At 39.0% G+C, this 15619-nt stretch overlaps 2 protein-coding genes across 2 annotated transcripts; one reads left to right on the top strand and one right to left on the bottom strand.

The window, feature by feature from the left end:
• Positions 1–2024: 2024 nt before the first annotated feature.
• Positions 2025–8485, bottom strand: nucb2a (nucleobindin 2a). Its single transcript, XM_018684977.2, has 13 exons — positions 8331–8485; positions 7819–7959; positions 6841–6948; positions 6460–6592; positions 6212–6315; positions 5730–5915; positions 5474–5564; positions 5277–5335; positions 5106–5198; positions 4729–4818; positions 4454–4624; positions 4062–4122; positions 2025–3975 (listed from the first exon to the last, which is right to left on the bottom strand). The coding sequence occupies exons 1-13, from the start codon at positions 8352–8354 to the stop codon at positions 3755–3757; spliced, it is 1482 nt and encodes a 493-aa protein (XP_018540493.1). The 5' UTR covers positions 8355–8485; the 3' UTR covers positions 2025–3754.
• Positions 8486–9085: 600 nt separating this feature from the next.
• On the top strand, positions 9086–14657 carry LOC108888815 (excitatory amino acid transporter 3). Its single transcript, XM_018684978.2, has 14 exons — positions 9086–9195; positions 9326–9440; positions 10175–10315; positions 10976–11068; positions 11639–11768; positions 12045–12087; positions 12182–12244; positions 12356–12531; positions 12755–12865; positions 12941–13063; positions 13145–13336; positions 13528–13662; positions 13774–13885; positions 13990–14657. The coding sequence occupies exons 2-14, from the start codon at positions 9335–9337 to the stop codon at positions 14002–14004; spliced, it is 1440 nt and encodes a 479-aa protein (XP_018540494.1). The 5' UTR covers positions 9086–9195; positions 9326–9334; the 3' UTR covers positions 14005–14657.
• The last annotated feature ends 962 nt before the right edge of the window (positions 14658–15619 follow it).

Genomic DNA, 15619 nt, shown 5'->3' with positions numbered 1-15619 from the left:
ACGCCATACTATACTATTAGGTTAGGGTTAATAAAAAGATCAGGGTTAGGGTTAGGGTTGGGTTAGACACAGATTAGGGTTAGGGTTAGGGTTAATAAAGAGATCAGGGTTAGGGTTAGGGTTAGTAAAAAGATCAGAGTTAGGGTTAGACAGACAGATTAGGGTTAGGGTTAATAAAAAGATCAGGGTTAGGGTTAGGGTTAGGGTTGGACACAGATTAGGGTTAGGGTTAGTAAAAAGATCAGGGTTAGGGTTAGGGTTAGTAAAAAGATTAGAGTTAGGGTTAGGTTAGACACAGACAGATTAGGGTTAGGGTTAATAAAAATCAGGGTTAGGGTTAGGGTTAGGGTTAGACACAGATTAGGGTTAGGGTTAATAATGAGATCAGGGTTAGGGTTAGGGTTAGGGTTAGACATAGACAGATTAGGGTTAGGGTTAGACATAGACAGATTAGGGTTAGGGTTAATAAAGAGATCAGGGTTAGGGTTAGACACAGACAGATTAGGGTTAGGGTTAGGGTTAGGGTTAGACAGAGATTAGGGTTAGGGTTAGTAAAAAGATCAGGGTTAGAGTTAGGGTTAGACAGACAGAGTAGGGTTAGGGTTAGGGTTGGGGTTGGGGTTAGGGTTAGACACAAACAGATTAGTGTTAGGGTTAATAAAAAGATCAGGGTTAGGGTTAGGGTTAGACACAGATTATGGTTTGTCCATTTTTGACACCATACTATACTATGACATTTTTTCATTTTTTTTGACGCCATACTATACTATTAGGGTTAGGGTTAATAAAAAGATCAGGGTTAGGGTTAGGGTAGGGTTAGGGTTAGGGTTAGACAGAGAGATTAGGGTTAGGGTTAGGGTTAATAAAGAGATCAGGGTTAGGGTTAGGGTGAGGGGTTAGGGTTAGACACAAACAGATTAGGGTTAGGATTAATAAAGAGATCAGGATTAGGGTTAGGGTTAGGGGTTAGGGTTAGGGTTAGGGGTTAGGGTTAGGGTTAATAAAGAGATCAGGGTTAGGGTTAGGGTTAATAAAGAGATCAGGGTTAGGGTTAGGGTGAGGGTTTAGGGTTAGACAGAGATTAGGGTTAGGGTTAGGGTTAGACACAGACAGATTAGGGTTAGGGTTAGGGTTAGACAAACAGATTAGGGTTAGGGTTAATAAAGAGATCAGGGTTAGGGTTAGGGTTAGGGGTTAGGGTTAGGGTTAATAAAGAGATCAGGGTTAGGGTTAGGGGTTAGACACAAACAGATTAGGGTTAGGGTTAATAAAAAGATCAGGGTTAGAGTTAGACAGATCAGAGTTAGGGTTAGGGTTAGACACAGACAGATTAAGGTTAGGGTTAATAAAGAGATCAGGGTTAGGGTTAGGGGTTAGGGTTAGGGTTAATAAAGAGATCAGGGTTACGGTTAGGTTAGGGTAGGGTTAGGGTTAGACAGAGATCAGAGTTAGGGTTAGGGTTAGACACAGACAGATTAGGGTTAGGGTTAATAAAGAGATCAGGGTTAGGGTTAGGGTTAGGGGTTAGGGTTAGGGTTAGGGGTTAGACACAAACAGATTAGGGTTAGGGTTAATAAAAAGATCAGGGTTAGGGTTAGACAGAGATCAGAGTTAGGGTTAGGGTTAGACACAGACAGATTAGGGTTAGGGTTAATAACGAGATCAGGGTTAGTGGTTAGGGTTAGGGTAGGGTTAGGGTTAGACACAGAGAGATTAGTGTTAGGGTTAGGGTCAGACACAGACAGATTAGAGTTAGGGTTAATAAAGAGATCAGGGTTAGGGGTTAGGGGTTAGGGTTAGACACAGACAGATTAGAGTTAGGGTTAGGGTTAGACATAGACAGATTAGGGTTAGGGTTAATAAAGAGATCAGGGTTAGGGTTAGGGTTAGACACAGACAGATTAGGGTTAGGGTTAGCACCTTTCCAATTGCTTAGATAGCACAGCTTGTTCATTTGCCCTTTGACATCAGGCACTGCAAACAAACTTAAGGACAAACACCACACAAAATCATACATCACGAACTGAAAGGTCATAATTGTTTTATTATCTTGAACTGAGGTGTACAGTATCGTCAAATGACTATTTTATCCAGCAGCAAGCGATCGGAAACACCACTTGTACATTTTGTGCAAATTATGATGCAGTATTGTTTAAAAGGAACACTTGGCACACAGAAAACAAATGACACAGCCAAAAAGTATGTATTCCATGAAAGAATTTAGTATGAAGTAAAACCACAGTAAGGCAGAGCTGTTATTTGACTGGATGCAAACAAAGCCTTCAGTACAAAAATGGCAACAGGCCAACACCTGTTCACCACGGCTACAGTCTGCCAGCTAGAAGGAACCACAACATTACATGAAAAAAGAACAACCTGAATAGCATAGCAACTACACCAAACTGATCATTTTATAACAGAACAAATGTGTTATTTCTGAGTTTCAACATTTGCTTTCCCAGTACAGCAACCAGGTTGCTGTATAAATTATTATTAACCCTAACCCTAACCCGAACATATTGCCATACTGCCACATACTCTTTTGCTAACCATTGTTAAGATTTAGGGGGAAATGTTGATTATTTGTAGGGTGATCTCACAACTCTATTTTTTTGAGAACCTAGCACCTTTATTTATTTTAACAACAAAATCAGTGGAGAGTAGCTGAAGTGTGGCCTAAAGATGGACAGTTTTGAAAAGGCCTGTACCTGATTTCTTTTTAGGCAGAGCACACAATTTCTGAAGAAAATCTGACCACGCACAAAGTAATGATATTTCAAGATAGGTAAACAACTGACACTTTATATAGCAACCAGAATGACCATTCAGAGAGAAACAAAAGTGTTGGTAAAATGGTTTCATGACAACAAAAAAGGACTGCAAGCAACTTAGATTCATGAGAGTGCTTCTGGTTTAAAGATAATATTTGGTGAAAGTAGCAGCTGGAGATGATGGAAATAAAATGCTTCTGCTACAAAGATCTGACTGAACCCTTGTAATTATAATAGCAGGATACTGTTTGCAGTCCTTTTACTTTTTAGGTGGAACGGTTTCTGTTAGGACATCAAAATGTTGTACGTTGGTTAAAATTGAAATAGTGCCTCTTTTGCTTGTTCAGGCTCTTAATTCAATGATAGAAAATCCTGCACTCAGTTTCTTAAATATCCATTAAAGGCCAGTGAAATGCATTTCACCACAAACCACACATACACTAATCTCTTTCTGAGATGTTTGGGGATATCTATTAAAAAATGTAACTCAAAATGATGACATTAAAATCATTTTTTACATCTTAACCCCATCAGCAGCTGCATTGAACATGTCCAACAGGCTCTTGCACCAAACCTATCAGGTTGTGGAGCCAGTGGCATGTAATTTTTAGAGGTTCTGTACTTTGAACAGCAAACAGCAGGTCAAGAAAGCTCAACAAAATGATATTTTTGTATTACCAAACATTCCTCTAATGTAGTCAAACACAACTAAATATGCACATTTTAAGATGCATGTCCTTGGTTGGTTGTTTTACTATTGTAATTCCATTATGTAATCCAAAGATTGCAGTTATTATCAAACACTGGTGTCATTCAACGGGGATTCAGTTTGTGCTGCTCTCCTTCATGTCAAGTGTCCCCCAAACCCCTAAGTCATGCTGGTTAAAGAGGCCTAATAACTCAGGAGGGACTGCTCCTCTGCACGCTGGAGTGGAGGAGTTGTTGAAGTCTGGTTGTGGAGGCTCAAGTTCTGACAAAATCTGTTATGGCAGGTTATGCTGGCCTTGTGCAGCTTCCTGGTGGCCTGGTGGCAGATCCTGGTGTGTCTGTGGGAGACCTTGCTGGGCCAGGTCTTGATGTTGTTGTTCATGGTGTTCCTGAGGTGTATCTTGGGGTGCAGGTTGATGCCCTTGTGGTTCGGCCTCTTGTTCAGGATGCAACTGATTGTCGACTGGATGTATCTCCGGGATGGCATTTCCTTCAACTGTAACAAAGACACAGTTTTACATTCTCAGAGCTCAGCTGGTAAAATCAAACAGCTATCAAAAGACAAACAAAATCAACACTCACCGTGAACCTCTGGAGGGGGTTCTACTTTCTGTGATTTCAGCCGTTCCATGTGCTCAACTGCCTGTAACGACAGAGTTTTGTGTAAGGTTTTCTTAAATTCAGAAACTGTATGCGGCACTGTGGATAGTCAGTTACTTGACAGCTTAAACAAAACATTAACATAGTTCAAGGAAATTAAGCTTTAGCAAGGAAATGTCACACTGAGATTCCACTCACAGAGAAAACAACTGATGTCTTATTTGATAAAACCTCTACAGAACAAATACGGTATTTTCTTGTACACTGATCAGTGTAAGCCTACAGCATCAGGTTTGGATGTAAACAGTTTTCTCATTCACTGCAAGCCTTGTCTGCATTAAAATATTTCAAGTAATATTGGTGCTATTGCTTACCTGTTGCAGCTCTATTTTCTGTGCATTAAGCTGCTCCTGTTGTCTCTCCAGCTCGTCTCTCTGTTTCTGGAGATCAACAGCCTTCTGGTTGAGGTCCTGCTCCTGCTGTGCAAGGTGCTCCTCAAACTCCCTCATCTCCTCGTCTGTGTAAGCCTGGTTCTGCTCCAGGGTCTGAGGAACACAGAGTGGATGGGAACAATTTATTACAGTCCTGTTTGTTTTAATAAATTTGTTTTCAGTTTGAATTACTCTCAAAGTCTCATATACTGTCTCACCTCCCAGCTATCTGGCTCCAAGAATTCTTTTTTCTTTGTAGCAACCAGGAACTCGTCTAGAGAGACCAGCCTGTCTTTGTTAGAATCCACCTACGAGGAAGATGAGAGCAGAGAGTTATTTAACACAGATTTTATATTCTATTAGTCACTGGCAGAGTCAAGACAATAGATGGAAGATGGAGGCCTCTATTGATGTGCAGATGCAAAGCCAGCTGAGTTGTAGTTTTCTGTTTCTGCAGTGTTGTAAACAGCTTCAAAAGACTATGGCTTTAGTTGCAGCTTTTGCATTAGTCATAAACCTGTCTACGAGTGATAAGCTGATAATTAATGATTATTTTTATTATGTAAAACAGGGTCCTGTGTGTAATTTACTGTACCTCATTCATAACATGTTCTCTCATACGTAGCCTCTCTTCCTCCATCTCCACCATATCGTCTTCTTCATTGGTGGGGTCATAGATTTTTTCCAACTGAAGTCACAAAGACCAACAGTCAATGCAAGCATCATTCACTGAAACATTACTCATTTTTATATGCCAGGGCTTTACCTCTTTGGTGAATAATGCCTCCAGCTCCTGTTCATCAAAGAAGCCATCTCCATTGGTATCTGCATTAGACAAAGAAAGAAGACACCCGTGGACAAATACAGCATTTTCTGTTATTTCTGACAAAACATATTATGTTGTACTGAATGAATGGATGTCATCCCTCCAATCCAGAAATTGTTGGATGGATAAGGTCTTACCATGCAGGTTGAAAAAGGTCTTAGGGTCAAAATCTTCCGGATCCAAGCCATCAGCCTCCTCCCACACCTCCTTCAGTTGATTCTGGCTGCCCTGTAACATGGAAGCAAAAGTACCATGCTTTATTTAAAGAACGGGAACTCGGAAAATCTGGATCACGAAATGCAACACAACACAGAATGGAAAGAGTTTCTTTTCATTGTCTGAAACAAAACATGACGTGTTTGTGTCATATTCATACACCTAAATCTGACTCACTGGATGGTTGACTTTAGGGTGGTCAGCGTGCTTCTTCCTCATCTCCTCATAGTGCTCCTCCTCTTTCTTTCTTTCTTCCTCATCCAGTGTTTTCAGGTGCTCCCGTCTGTCGTGCTCTTTCATCATTTCATATCTCTTGAACTCCTCATGTCTTTCTTTGTCATAGTTCTCCAGATCCTTAGTGGCCTTGATGTAGAGGGAGTCAAGAGTTAAAATGGTGAAACGATTCCACTTTTTCATGTTGTTAGATCATCTGGAAGCTAAACTAAATTACAGCATATTCTTTATTACTGTTTAGTGAGATTTCTGAATGCTTTGATCCCTCTCTGGCAGCCATAACGTTTCACTTGTTTTATTTTAAATGAAAAGCAACCATTAAAGACTAAATGACTTTACTAAAAGCGTCAGTTTGAATTAGTGAATGGTGTGAACATGTGCTTAATTTAACATTTTTTATAGCATGAAGTAGCAATGAGATTTACCGATTTGATGAGCCGATCTAGGTCATCCACCTCAAATGTATGTGGGTTCATGTGGTTCAAGTACTCAAACTGTTTCAGCAGAGCCTGGTGGTCCAGTGCAATGTCTATTCAGAGGATAACAGGTGACATAAGTAAAAACATATATGAATGTACAACTTTGCATTTTCCTTATAATTCTAATATACTGTGTAAGATGTAGCATTTTCTTTAATAACTCAAAATAATATAAATTTTGTTGGACAACATACCGTTCCCTCCTTCAATGTCTTGCTTGGCCTTAATCAGGGTTCGTAGTCGGTTTACCTCCTGCCTCTTCAACTCATCCAGTTTTGTTCTGACATGATGGCTGACAAAGTCCAACTCTTTGGCAAGTTTACCTTGCTTTATTAGACATGAATGATACACAAGTTAGTTGTAGTTATTTACACTTCGAGTTGAGGCAGTACATATAATAAATAAATAAATTACAATTGTCATTAACATAACTTTGGACCAAAATTCCAAAAAAAGAGGAAAATCTACTGGAGGTTTCCCCCTTTATCATATTCCTGGACAAGCAGATAAGTAGGTGGTCAGATTAAGGACTTCCCAACATGCTAGTAGGACTACAGCAAAGAAAGGCAGGGTACCTTGATGTCTTCCATGTCTGTATTGTGGAGCTTTTCTCTGAAATGCTGATCTTTCTCTAGAAAATCGATGACTTCTCTGAGGTAGCGGTCATAGTGGAGTCCTGTGTCCTATAAAATGTAATAAATCAAATGTTACTTACTACATTTACAGATATCACTCTAAGTAATTCTACAGTGAAAATCACATTTTGTTTTTTTATTTCTTCTTATGTTACTTTACATAATTACATATTAGTATTAGCACTTGAACGCTCTGATGTACTTAAGACTGAAGCTGGGTGTGTGTCTTCTGACCATCAGAACAGATCCTCTGTCCAGATGTTAGCTGTAGAGATGACAGGTTATGTCTAGAATTCCTATAATTACTGCCTTCTGCAGATTGCCGTGTTATAGTTGCTCTGTGGTTAAAGACCACTTATTTGTTCTCCAGTCAAATGGTTGTGTTTACATGCATCCACACCTCTAAACAGAATCTCTCTCTCATGGTATTTGTTAAAGCTGTTCAGCCCACTATGTAAATATTTGACACATATAATCTGAGGCTTCAATCTGTGCACTCACAAAGCTACAACATCCGGAGCTGTTGTACTGATGATGAGATTGATTTGAGGATACTTGTTTGAGTGAGTTGTCAGTGGAGTGTCTGGTTGAGATAATTTAATGTAGTTAATTACTGTATAAAATGTAAAAAGGAAATACACATCACAAGTTACCAAAGCCCATTTAAATTCTTGAATCTGCTCTCTGTCTGACAACAACTTAACAACTTATTGATTATCAAAGCCAGATCAAAAGTTTGATGTGTAGACACAGACAGAATGAACTGCTCTCCAGTCTAGTGCTATGTTTATACACTTGTGGGATTATTCTGGGGTTACCTTACTTGGCAGTGACACAAGAACAGCAATTATGCTTTATGATGAATTTTCAACACATGTATACACAGATATGTGTTGTATATATCCTATGTCTTCTCACCACACTAGCTGGAGGCTCTTCAGGTTGTTTCTCCGGCTCTTTGACTTTAGTCTTATCCATACTGATGGGCACTGCCTCTGAACACAGGAGCTGGACCAGCAGCAGAACCGAGCCGGTGACAAGGGCCCGGCTCCAACACATCTGGAAATCAGGACAATTAACGTTGAATCAGATTTAAATGACAGCGTTATTTACTTGTACAGTATGTGAGGGAAATGGTCGACGTGTCCACAGGTACACAAGAATGTTCGTGCGACCAGCTTCCTCGTTTGCTTCTGTTCAAACAGCACTTTTAGCTTGCATAGATTGCACATTATTGACTAGGTAGCTAATAATATCCAGAGCAAGCTTTAGCTCTGTCACTGGCAGATTTAGCTAATGACAATCAAGCACCAAAAAGCTACCTGCTCAAGTAACGTTAAACTGTCAGTCTGAGCAACGCAGCTAATGCCCATGACATGTTAAAAGCTTCACTAAAAAACACCACAGAAGTGTGTCATTTGTATACTGACTTTATAGTGAATCCTGGACATCATCAGCTCTGAAATCCTCCCGTCGGCAGCTAGCTCGCTAGTCAGCAAGGTAGGTTGCGCTAGCAGTGACGCTAACCGCAGTGGTCAGTTCCGCTTTCTGTCAAACGGACCATCAAGTTGCGTTGCACTGAATCGTACGTGGCGAGATGACGACGGAGCAGGTGGGCGGGTCATTCGTGTTTCTGGTCGAATCATTGGATCGAATCCATCAGCTATTTAAACAGAGTGGGGACCGGGTTTCATGATGTAAGGTCAATAAAAGTAACGTTCCGCAGTGGTCTTCCTTGTCCATTCCTACTGATTCCCCCCATTTATTTCTGATAAATGTGTTTGATTTACCTGTATATGATGAGAATAATGTGCACACCACATGTCTTTTTTTTATTATTACACCTGTAAAAGGTGGGTGATAACGACCTGGCTAATTTCTACCACTGATAATTTTTAGACTACTTAAGTAAAAATAGCAATATCACAGTATACTTTACAGATAAAAAAAAATGGAATAGAAAAAAATGGTATAAGTACTATCAGCAAAATGCACTATAATCTCAATATATAATATCTATATAATATCAAGTATTGATCCTGTCGTAACCAGAGGCCACAAAAAGAACAACTTCACCTGTCATGAGTGCTGATCCTGGACCTGTCACTCCTGACACACGTGTATTTCCATACGTCGCCACACATCTGACCGTAATGTTTATTTTCTAATGTCACGTGACATGTCGTTCTAATTAAGTTTCTAATCAAAACAAAACAACAGAGACTGAGGCTGAACGGTCAACTCACCAAACCGGGCAATCTTACCAGTTACTGAACTTTCTTATTCTTATCTTTTGTGAGTATCGACGCACAACTATCTTTGAAATCTTCTTAGAAACTACATTTAAGTGCTTACAAGTAAAATGTCAGTTTAACCAAAAAATAAAATAAAATAAAATAAAAAATTACATCTTGTTTGTTTTCAGTTCGACAGCATGGAAATGGAAGAGCATGCCATAAAGCGTCCCAGCAAACTCTGGGCTAACTTGATCCCCAAGAGACATATGTTAACTGTTTCAAGTCTGATAGCTGTTTGCCTGGGTAAGTGATGTCTCAAGTTCAGCTAGTGTAAGGCTAACTACTTGTGCTAATTGTATAACACTTATTACAGCTAGCTTTAGCTAAATGTTGTAACCTAGCTAGGTGATTTTGTAATTATTTTTATATAGTTTAACTTTTTTGTCTTGACTGATGTTACTGATGAACATAAATCTTTTAACGCTGTTAAAATATATTTAAATGACAAAAACACTTATTGCTAGCTAGTGAGCTAACATTAGCACTTTATTTTGAAAGGCATTTTTATCGAAACAAATTTAAACTGTCTATGTACTATCACTATCCTATTCCGTTTAAACTAACTGATGCTACATTTTTATAAAATAGCTGTAGGGAAGGTCCATATACAGCCACAGCAGAGGGAAATGCTGATCTGAGTCCATGTTCTGTAAAGAAATTAAATGTAAACACCACATCCTGTTCACAGGGCAACCACTTTAGCTTTATGCATCTTTGCATCTGTGGACAGTTTTAATCATATAATCATTGTGTTTTCTGTGTGACGCTGTACATATGTTGCTGAGAGCCACATTTATGCTTTACAATTACATTTAGTTTGAATTATTGCAAATTATTTACACAGTAAAACCTTTTTTGTTGCATTACACTTTATATATGCTAAAATAAAAGGCATTAAACATAGTTTTTGGTTTGTTTTACCTGTATGATATAAATATTCTTTGCCGTTTTAAACACTTTTCTGTGTTCTGTCAAAGGGGTTGGCCTAGGCATGAGTCTGAAGACCTTTGCCCATCTGTCAGACCTCGACAAAACCTATATTGGTTTTCCAGGGGAGATTCTCATGCGCCTGCTTCAGTTGGTTACTGTTCCGCTCATTGTGTCAAATGTGGTAACGGGTAAGCCACAAGTGTGTTTCTCATTCTGTCAGCAGTTACATTAGGCTGTGAATTTTATGCACAAAGCATTTAAAAAGACCATAGTGGTTGTTTGGCAGGTATATCAATAATCATTTAAATATACATTTATACCAATTTCTCACAATTTGACAATTACTTATGTTTCCGCATATTGCTAAAACTCAGCTCTGAAAAACAAGAAAAAAGCAATAGACTGGGAACAGGAAAATTTCACTTGCCAAGATTTTAAAAATAAAATAGATAGTTTTGCTTATTTTAAGTAACATTTCCTCCATTTTATTGCTTTGTTTCCTTGTTTTTTAGGACTGAATTTTACAGCAGCTATATTATTCTGGTAATTCTAGTTTCACACATTAAGTTACTGAGAACCAGTAACAAAATCACAGTAACAAGGTCTAATATCTTATTAAGATAATATAGACAAACTGCTGGCTAAGAAGAATATCTTGTCAGACAAAAAAACTATTGCCTTACTTAGATTTAGCTTTTTGCAGTCTAGGTTTTAAAACACACATGTGTGACTTGTAACTATGTTGCCCTGACTTTCCATTACTTTACAATGATGTAACACTCCTGTGATTTTACTGATCCTCTAACCTTCAGTCTGCAGACCTCAGCTTTCATTTTTACCTTTGATAGAAATTTGTGGTCTGAGAGTTGGAACCTCCAGAAAAATCACCATACGTGCAATAGTGTACTTTGTCATGACCACTCTCCTGTCCGTTACTATAGGTAAGAGAATTATTGCACATCAAAACACACTATGGTTAGTTTCACTTTTTTATACACGTATCTACACAGAAACATATATTAAGTGAACAGATATTACCTAAAGTATCTTTTTATCACTTTAGTTTTCAGCAGCATTGTTTTGTTGTCACCAGGGAAGTGTTTGCTAAAAGGCATTTTATCTTCACTTTATGCTTCATTAATGATGTTGTGCTGCAGTTGTGCAAGAGAGTGAAAACACTTCAGGGGTCGCCACCTTATAGCTAAGATTGCTCCAAATTTTAGTTCCCATGTGCAGTGAAACCCCATGTTAGTGGAGCTTTTACTCGACACCCATTCCACAGAGATAATGCTGAAAGACTTGCAGCTGTTGAAATATATAACATTTCATCAGTTTTCTTGTCTCAGTTCTCCTCTTACTTTTTACTATTTCTATACCATGTAGGTTGAAGTGATGTTACTGTTTGAAGTACTTACTGTCATTTATTGAAGTAGCATTAGTACCAGTGAGTCATCAGCTGTTGCACTGTACTGTATTGCTGTTTTTCTCCAACCCTGGACTATGTGTTGTAGGAATCATGTTGGTACTGTTGGTCAAGCCTGGGGTCAGCCAAAATGCTGCTACAGTTGAGACAGATGATGATGATGATGATGATGATGAAGAAGCCTTCTCCAGTGTCGAAGCCTTGTTGGATCTGATAAGGTGAGAGGAAGGTTGACAGTCCACTGATCCCTACCACAACTGAGTTATGTTCAGTTTCCTCTTCAGCGTGTCTTTAGGTCTGTTGGTAACGTTTCAGAAAATGCTGTATAATTTACTCAGAGAATTCAGATCAGCTGTGTTAAGAATTGCATCCATCAATACTTTCTGAAGCAGAGATAGTACATAAGAGGTGCTCTAAATGGTTAATAGCTGTCTAAAAATTTAAAATTATGTTTCATAATAGTAGATGTGATGATTTTTCTTCACTCTTTACAGAAACATGGTGCCAACCAATCTTGTTCTGGCTAGCTTCCAACAGGTTTGTTTTATCACTCAGGAATGTGATTTGCAGTATAGCCCTGTGAAAGAGAATGTAATGTATTCATGATATGGTTTTTTTTTCTCACCCTTAGTACAAGACTCAGAAGGTGCTGGTCGAAATTGAAGAAGGCGAATACAATGCTTCCATGGTTGGGGTAAAACATTTTCCTTTTGTCATGATCAAGTTTGCATTCACAGTGATAATGAGTGATACATGCAGATGCTGCTGGACTGTTGTTCTGACTGACTTTCTCATCTTATTTCAGAAGGAGGTGCGTCTGGTGGGCAAGTATATTGACGGACTCAACACTATGGGCCTGATTGTCTGGTCTGTTATTTTTGGGCTGGCCCTCAGAAGAATGGCAGAAAGAGGGAAACTCTTTGTGGACATCGTCATTGCCATCAACGTGGCCACTAAGCTTGTGGTTAGAAAGATAATAGGGTATGGTCAAACAACACATTTAAAAATTGTGAAATATACATCCATATGTACTAAAATATTCAAAGAAAGAGAGTAAATATCCCACAGTATACACTGAATTAACTGTTGGAATGGGGTCTTTTCTGTTTTGATTCCTTCCATCTCCCACACAGTCAAAAACATTACTGGTTTCCTTTAATTGAAATATTCCCATAATTCTTCAGCCCTGTTGTTTCCTTTCCAGGTTCTTGCCGATAGGGGTGTTGTTCATGACTGCGAGCTATGTCGTTGAGGTTGGGGACAACTGGGAGACTGTTTTGAAATTGGGAAAGTTCATGTTAGTGGTTGTCAGTGGGTATGTTCCCCTTTGCTCTTTTAGCACTGTTGCAGTGAGTAAATTCATTTTATATAATCAGTTCTTTTTTTCCAGGCTCCTTGTCCATGGAGTAATTGCTCTACCCCTGATCTATTTCCTGTTTGTGAGGCATAACCCCTTCATTGTCATTAAAGGAGTTTTTCCTGCTTTAATGAAGGCCATGCTCATCTCGCGCAGGTACAGTCTTTATTTCTGGGTATGTGAGGCAGAGGTATGTGAATATTTAACAACCAACAATGAATGCATTGTCTTTCCAAGCTATGCGGCCTCGCTGACTTTCCAGTGTTGTGAACAAGTAAACATGATTGACAAAAGAATCACTCGCTTCATGCTGCCTATTGGCATAAACATCAATATGGATGGAACAGCCCTTTATGAAGTGGCTGCTGCAATCTTCATCGCCCAACTCAACAGCATCAAACTGAACTGGAGCCAGGTATTTACCATGGGGTAAGTCAGTATGTTATTTTCACAGTCTCTCTGTCTTAGCTGAAAATATGTCTGGGTATTAACAGAAAACATGAACGTGAACACTGACATTAACAAAAACGTGGTGTGCTTTTGCTTTGTCCACCAGCAGCTGGTGTTGCCTCCAGTCCCCAAGTTTATACAGTTGACACAGCTCTGTGTTTTCTCCACAGTGTGACAGTAGCTGTGTCCAGCGTAGGAGAAGCAGGGATCCCATCTACAGGAACAGTCACCACTCTCTTCATTCTGACAGTCATTGGGATTCCTGCAAGGGACGCCTCCCTTTTGTTGGCTATAGAGTGGCTGCTGTAAGTTTGACTTCTGTTCTGGAAAAGGATTACTTCTCCTGATATAGAACAACACAGCATAAACAAGCTGATAACTTCTGTTTCTATGGTTAACTGTGGTTTATCTTTCAGAGATCGTGGCAACACTGCTGTCAATGTCCTGGGAGACTGTCTCGGTGTAGCGCTTGTTGAGCATCTGTCAAGAAAAGATTTGGAGGAAATGGATGAGCTAGGACAGTATGAGGTAGTGTAAAATTTTAGGAGGGATTTGGCTTTTTAAAAAGCAACATTAGCAAATATTATAAATTTACAAGTTTAAATGACAATTTTCATCTGTGTGTCTCTCAGATACTGGCCGCCTGAAAGTTTCCTCTGATAGTGAAGACCTGAAAGCCAACGGCTCCAAGACAGCAGCAGTTGACCAAGCGTGTGTGTAACCTGTAACCTTGGCTCAACACAAACACGGTCTGAGAATCAACAGCGTGAATAGAGCTGACTTTAAAAAGAATCCCCCAGTGTCAGAAATACATTCATTTTGAAATTTGCTATTATTTTCTTCTTTTGTGGCATTGTTTTTGCATTTTGCTGCTGTTTTGCTTTTCCCCTTTTTTATTTGTGTAGTTTTAGCATAAACAAGGGTAACAAGGGTAATTCCCAAATACCATAAATGACTGTTACCATCTCTATTATTATTTCATTTGTTTGTTGTTACATATTCGTAGCTTTTGTTGTTTTGGTTTGGTTTTAGAGATATTGCGGTCGCATGGTTGTACAATAGTTTTTGACATGACCCTTTGTTTCTCAGTAAATACCAAGAAAAAGCAAACTGGTTGACTGTACTGCATGTTTCCATGGGTTAGCAGTAAGTGTGATGTGATACAATACATTTGCATACATCAGGATGAAAAACAACAGATCACAAATCATATAAGACAGAACAGAGATAGAGGTGAAAGTGAAAGTTGTTATGTGTCAGACACATGCTGGCCAGAGGGTTAAATCTCATAGTGACCTAAGAGTATATGTTGATGATATTTTAATATGAATTAATATTAATAAATGACATTCTGACATTATGAAACCAAAGTCCATCTCTCACCCCAGTCCTGTTCACTGTCCTCATGAGGAGATCTCACATGGAAGAAGTTCAGTCAATGATATTGATCATTGGGATGCATTGATCCAGTAATTTTGTCACTGAAGCATTGTGTGAATTGACCTCTCTTCGGGAGATATAGGCAGCCTACAATGGACAACACTCATGTGCTGAACTCTCATCTCTCCAGCAGGTGGCATCATTGTGATATGTTAGCTGGGTCAATTATTGCCGTCTGTTCAGACTTTGCTTAACTGGTCCAATATGCTACAAGGCAGAGGAGTTAATGAGAGTACAATTAAAACCAACCAGAAACTATGATCCTTGTCGGCACCTGCACCTGCAGCAGTTGTTCTGTTAACTGAGCCTAATTATAAACACTGAAAATTAAAGTGAACCAAATATAATTCATGAGAAAAGATTTCAGTTGTGCTTGAATCAGATGTCCTCTTGCTGCTGTTAACACCCTAAACAGCTGCTTGGACCTGTTTGGATAAAGACATAAATTTGTAGGGAGTTGTAAAAACACTGACTTTTTATTGGAACCATGAGTTCCGAATAAAAATACAAAAAGTTTTTATAAGCTTTGGCAGGTACAGCAAGACAATGAATCTCATTTTTATCTGGATCAGTTGGCTTGTGGCTAAATATAACACCCCTGCCCTGTAGATGTCAGTGTAATAGTTCAATGATGTGGAAGGCAATTCATCATTGTCTTATGATAACATGGAAAGTGAAAGAAAGCTGGGGCAGATGGGGAAGATCAGCACTTCTTTTTAATCAACAACTTTATGATGATTAAATGCTCTCTCTGCAGAGGAGACTAGTGTCTAAATTGTATCCTACACTGTGTGTTAATAATTCAGGCACTTTCAGACACCT

Source organism: Lates calcarifer, linkage group LG2 (genome assembly GCF_001640805.2).
Source record: "Lates calcarifer isolate ASB-BC8 linkage group LG2, TLL_Latcal_v3, whole genome shotgun sequence".
Lineage (NCBI taxonomy): Eukaryota > Metazoa > Chordata > Actinopteri > Centropomidae > Lates > Lates calcarifer.
This window is presented reverse-complemented; position numbering and strand designations above follow the sequence as displayed.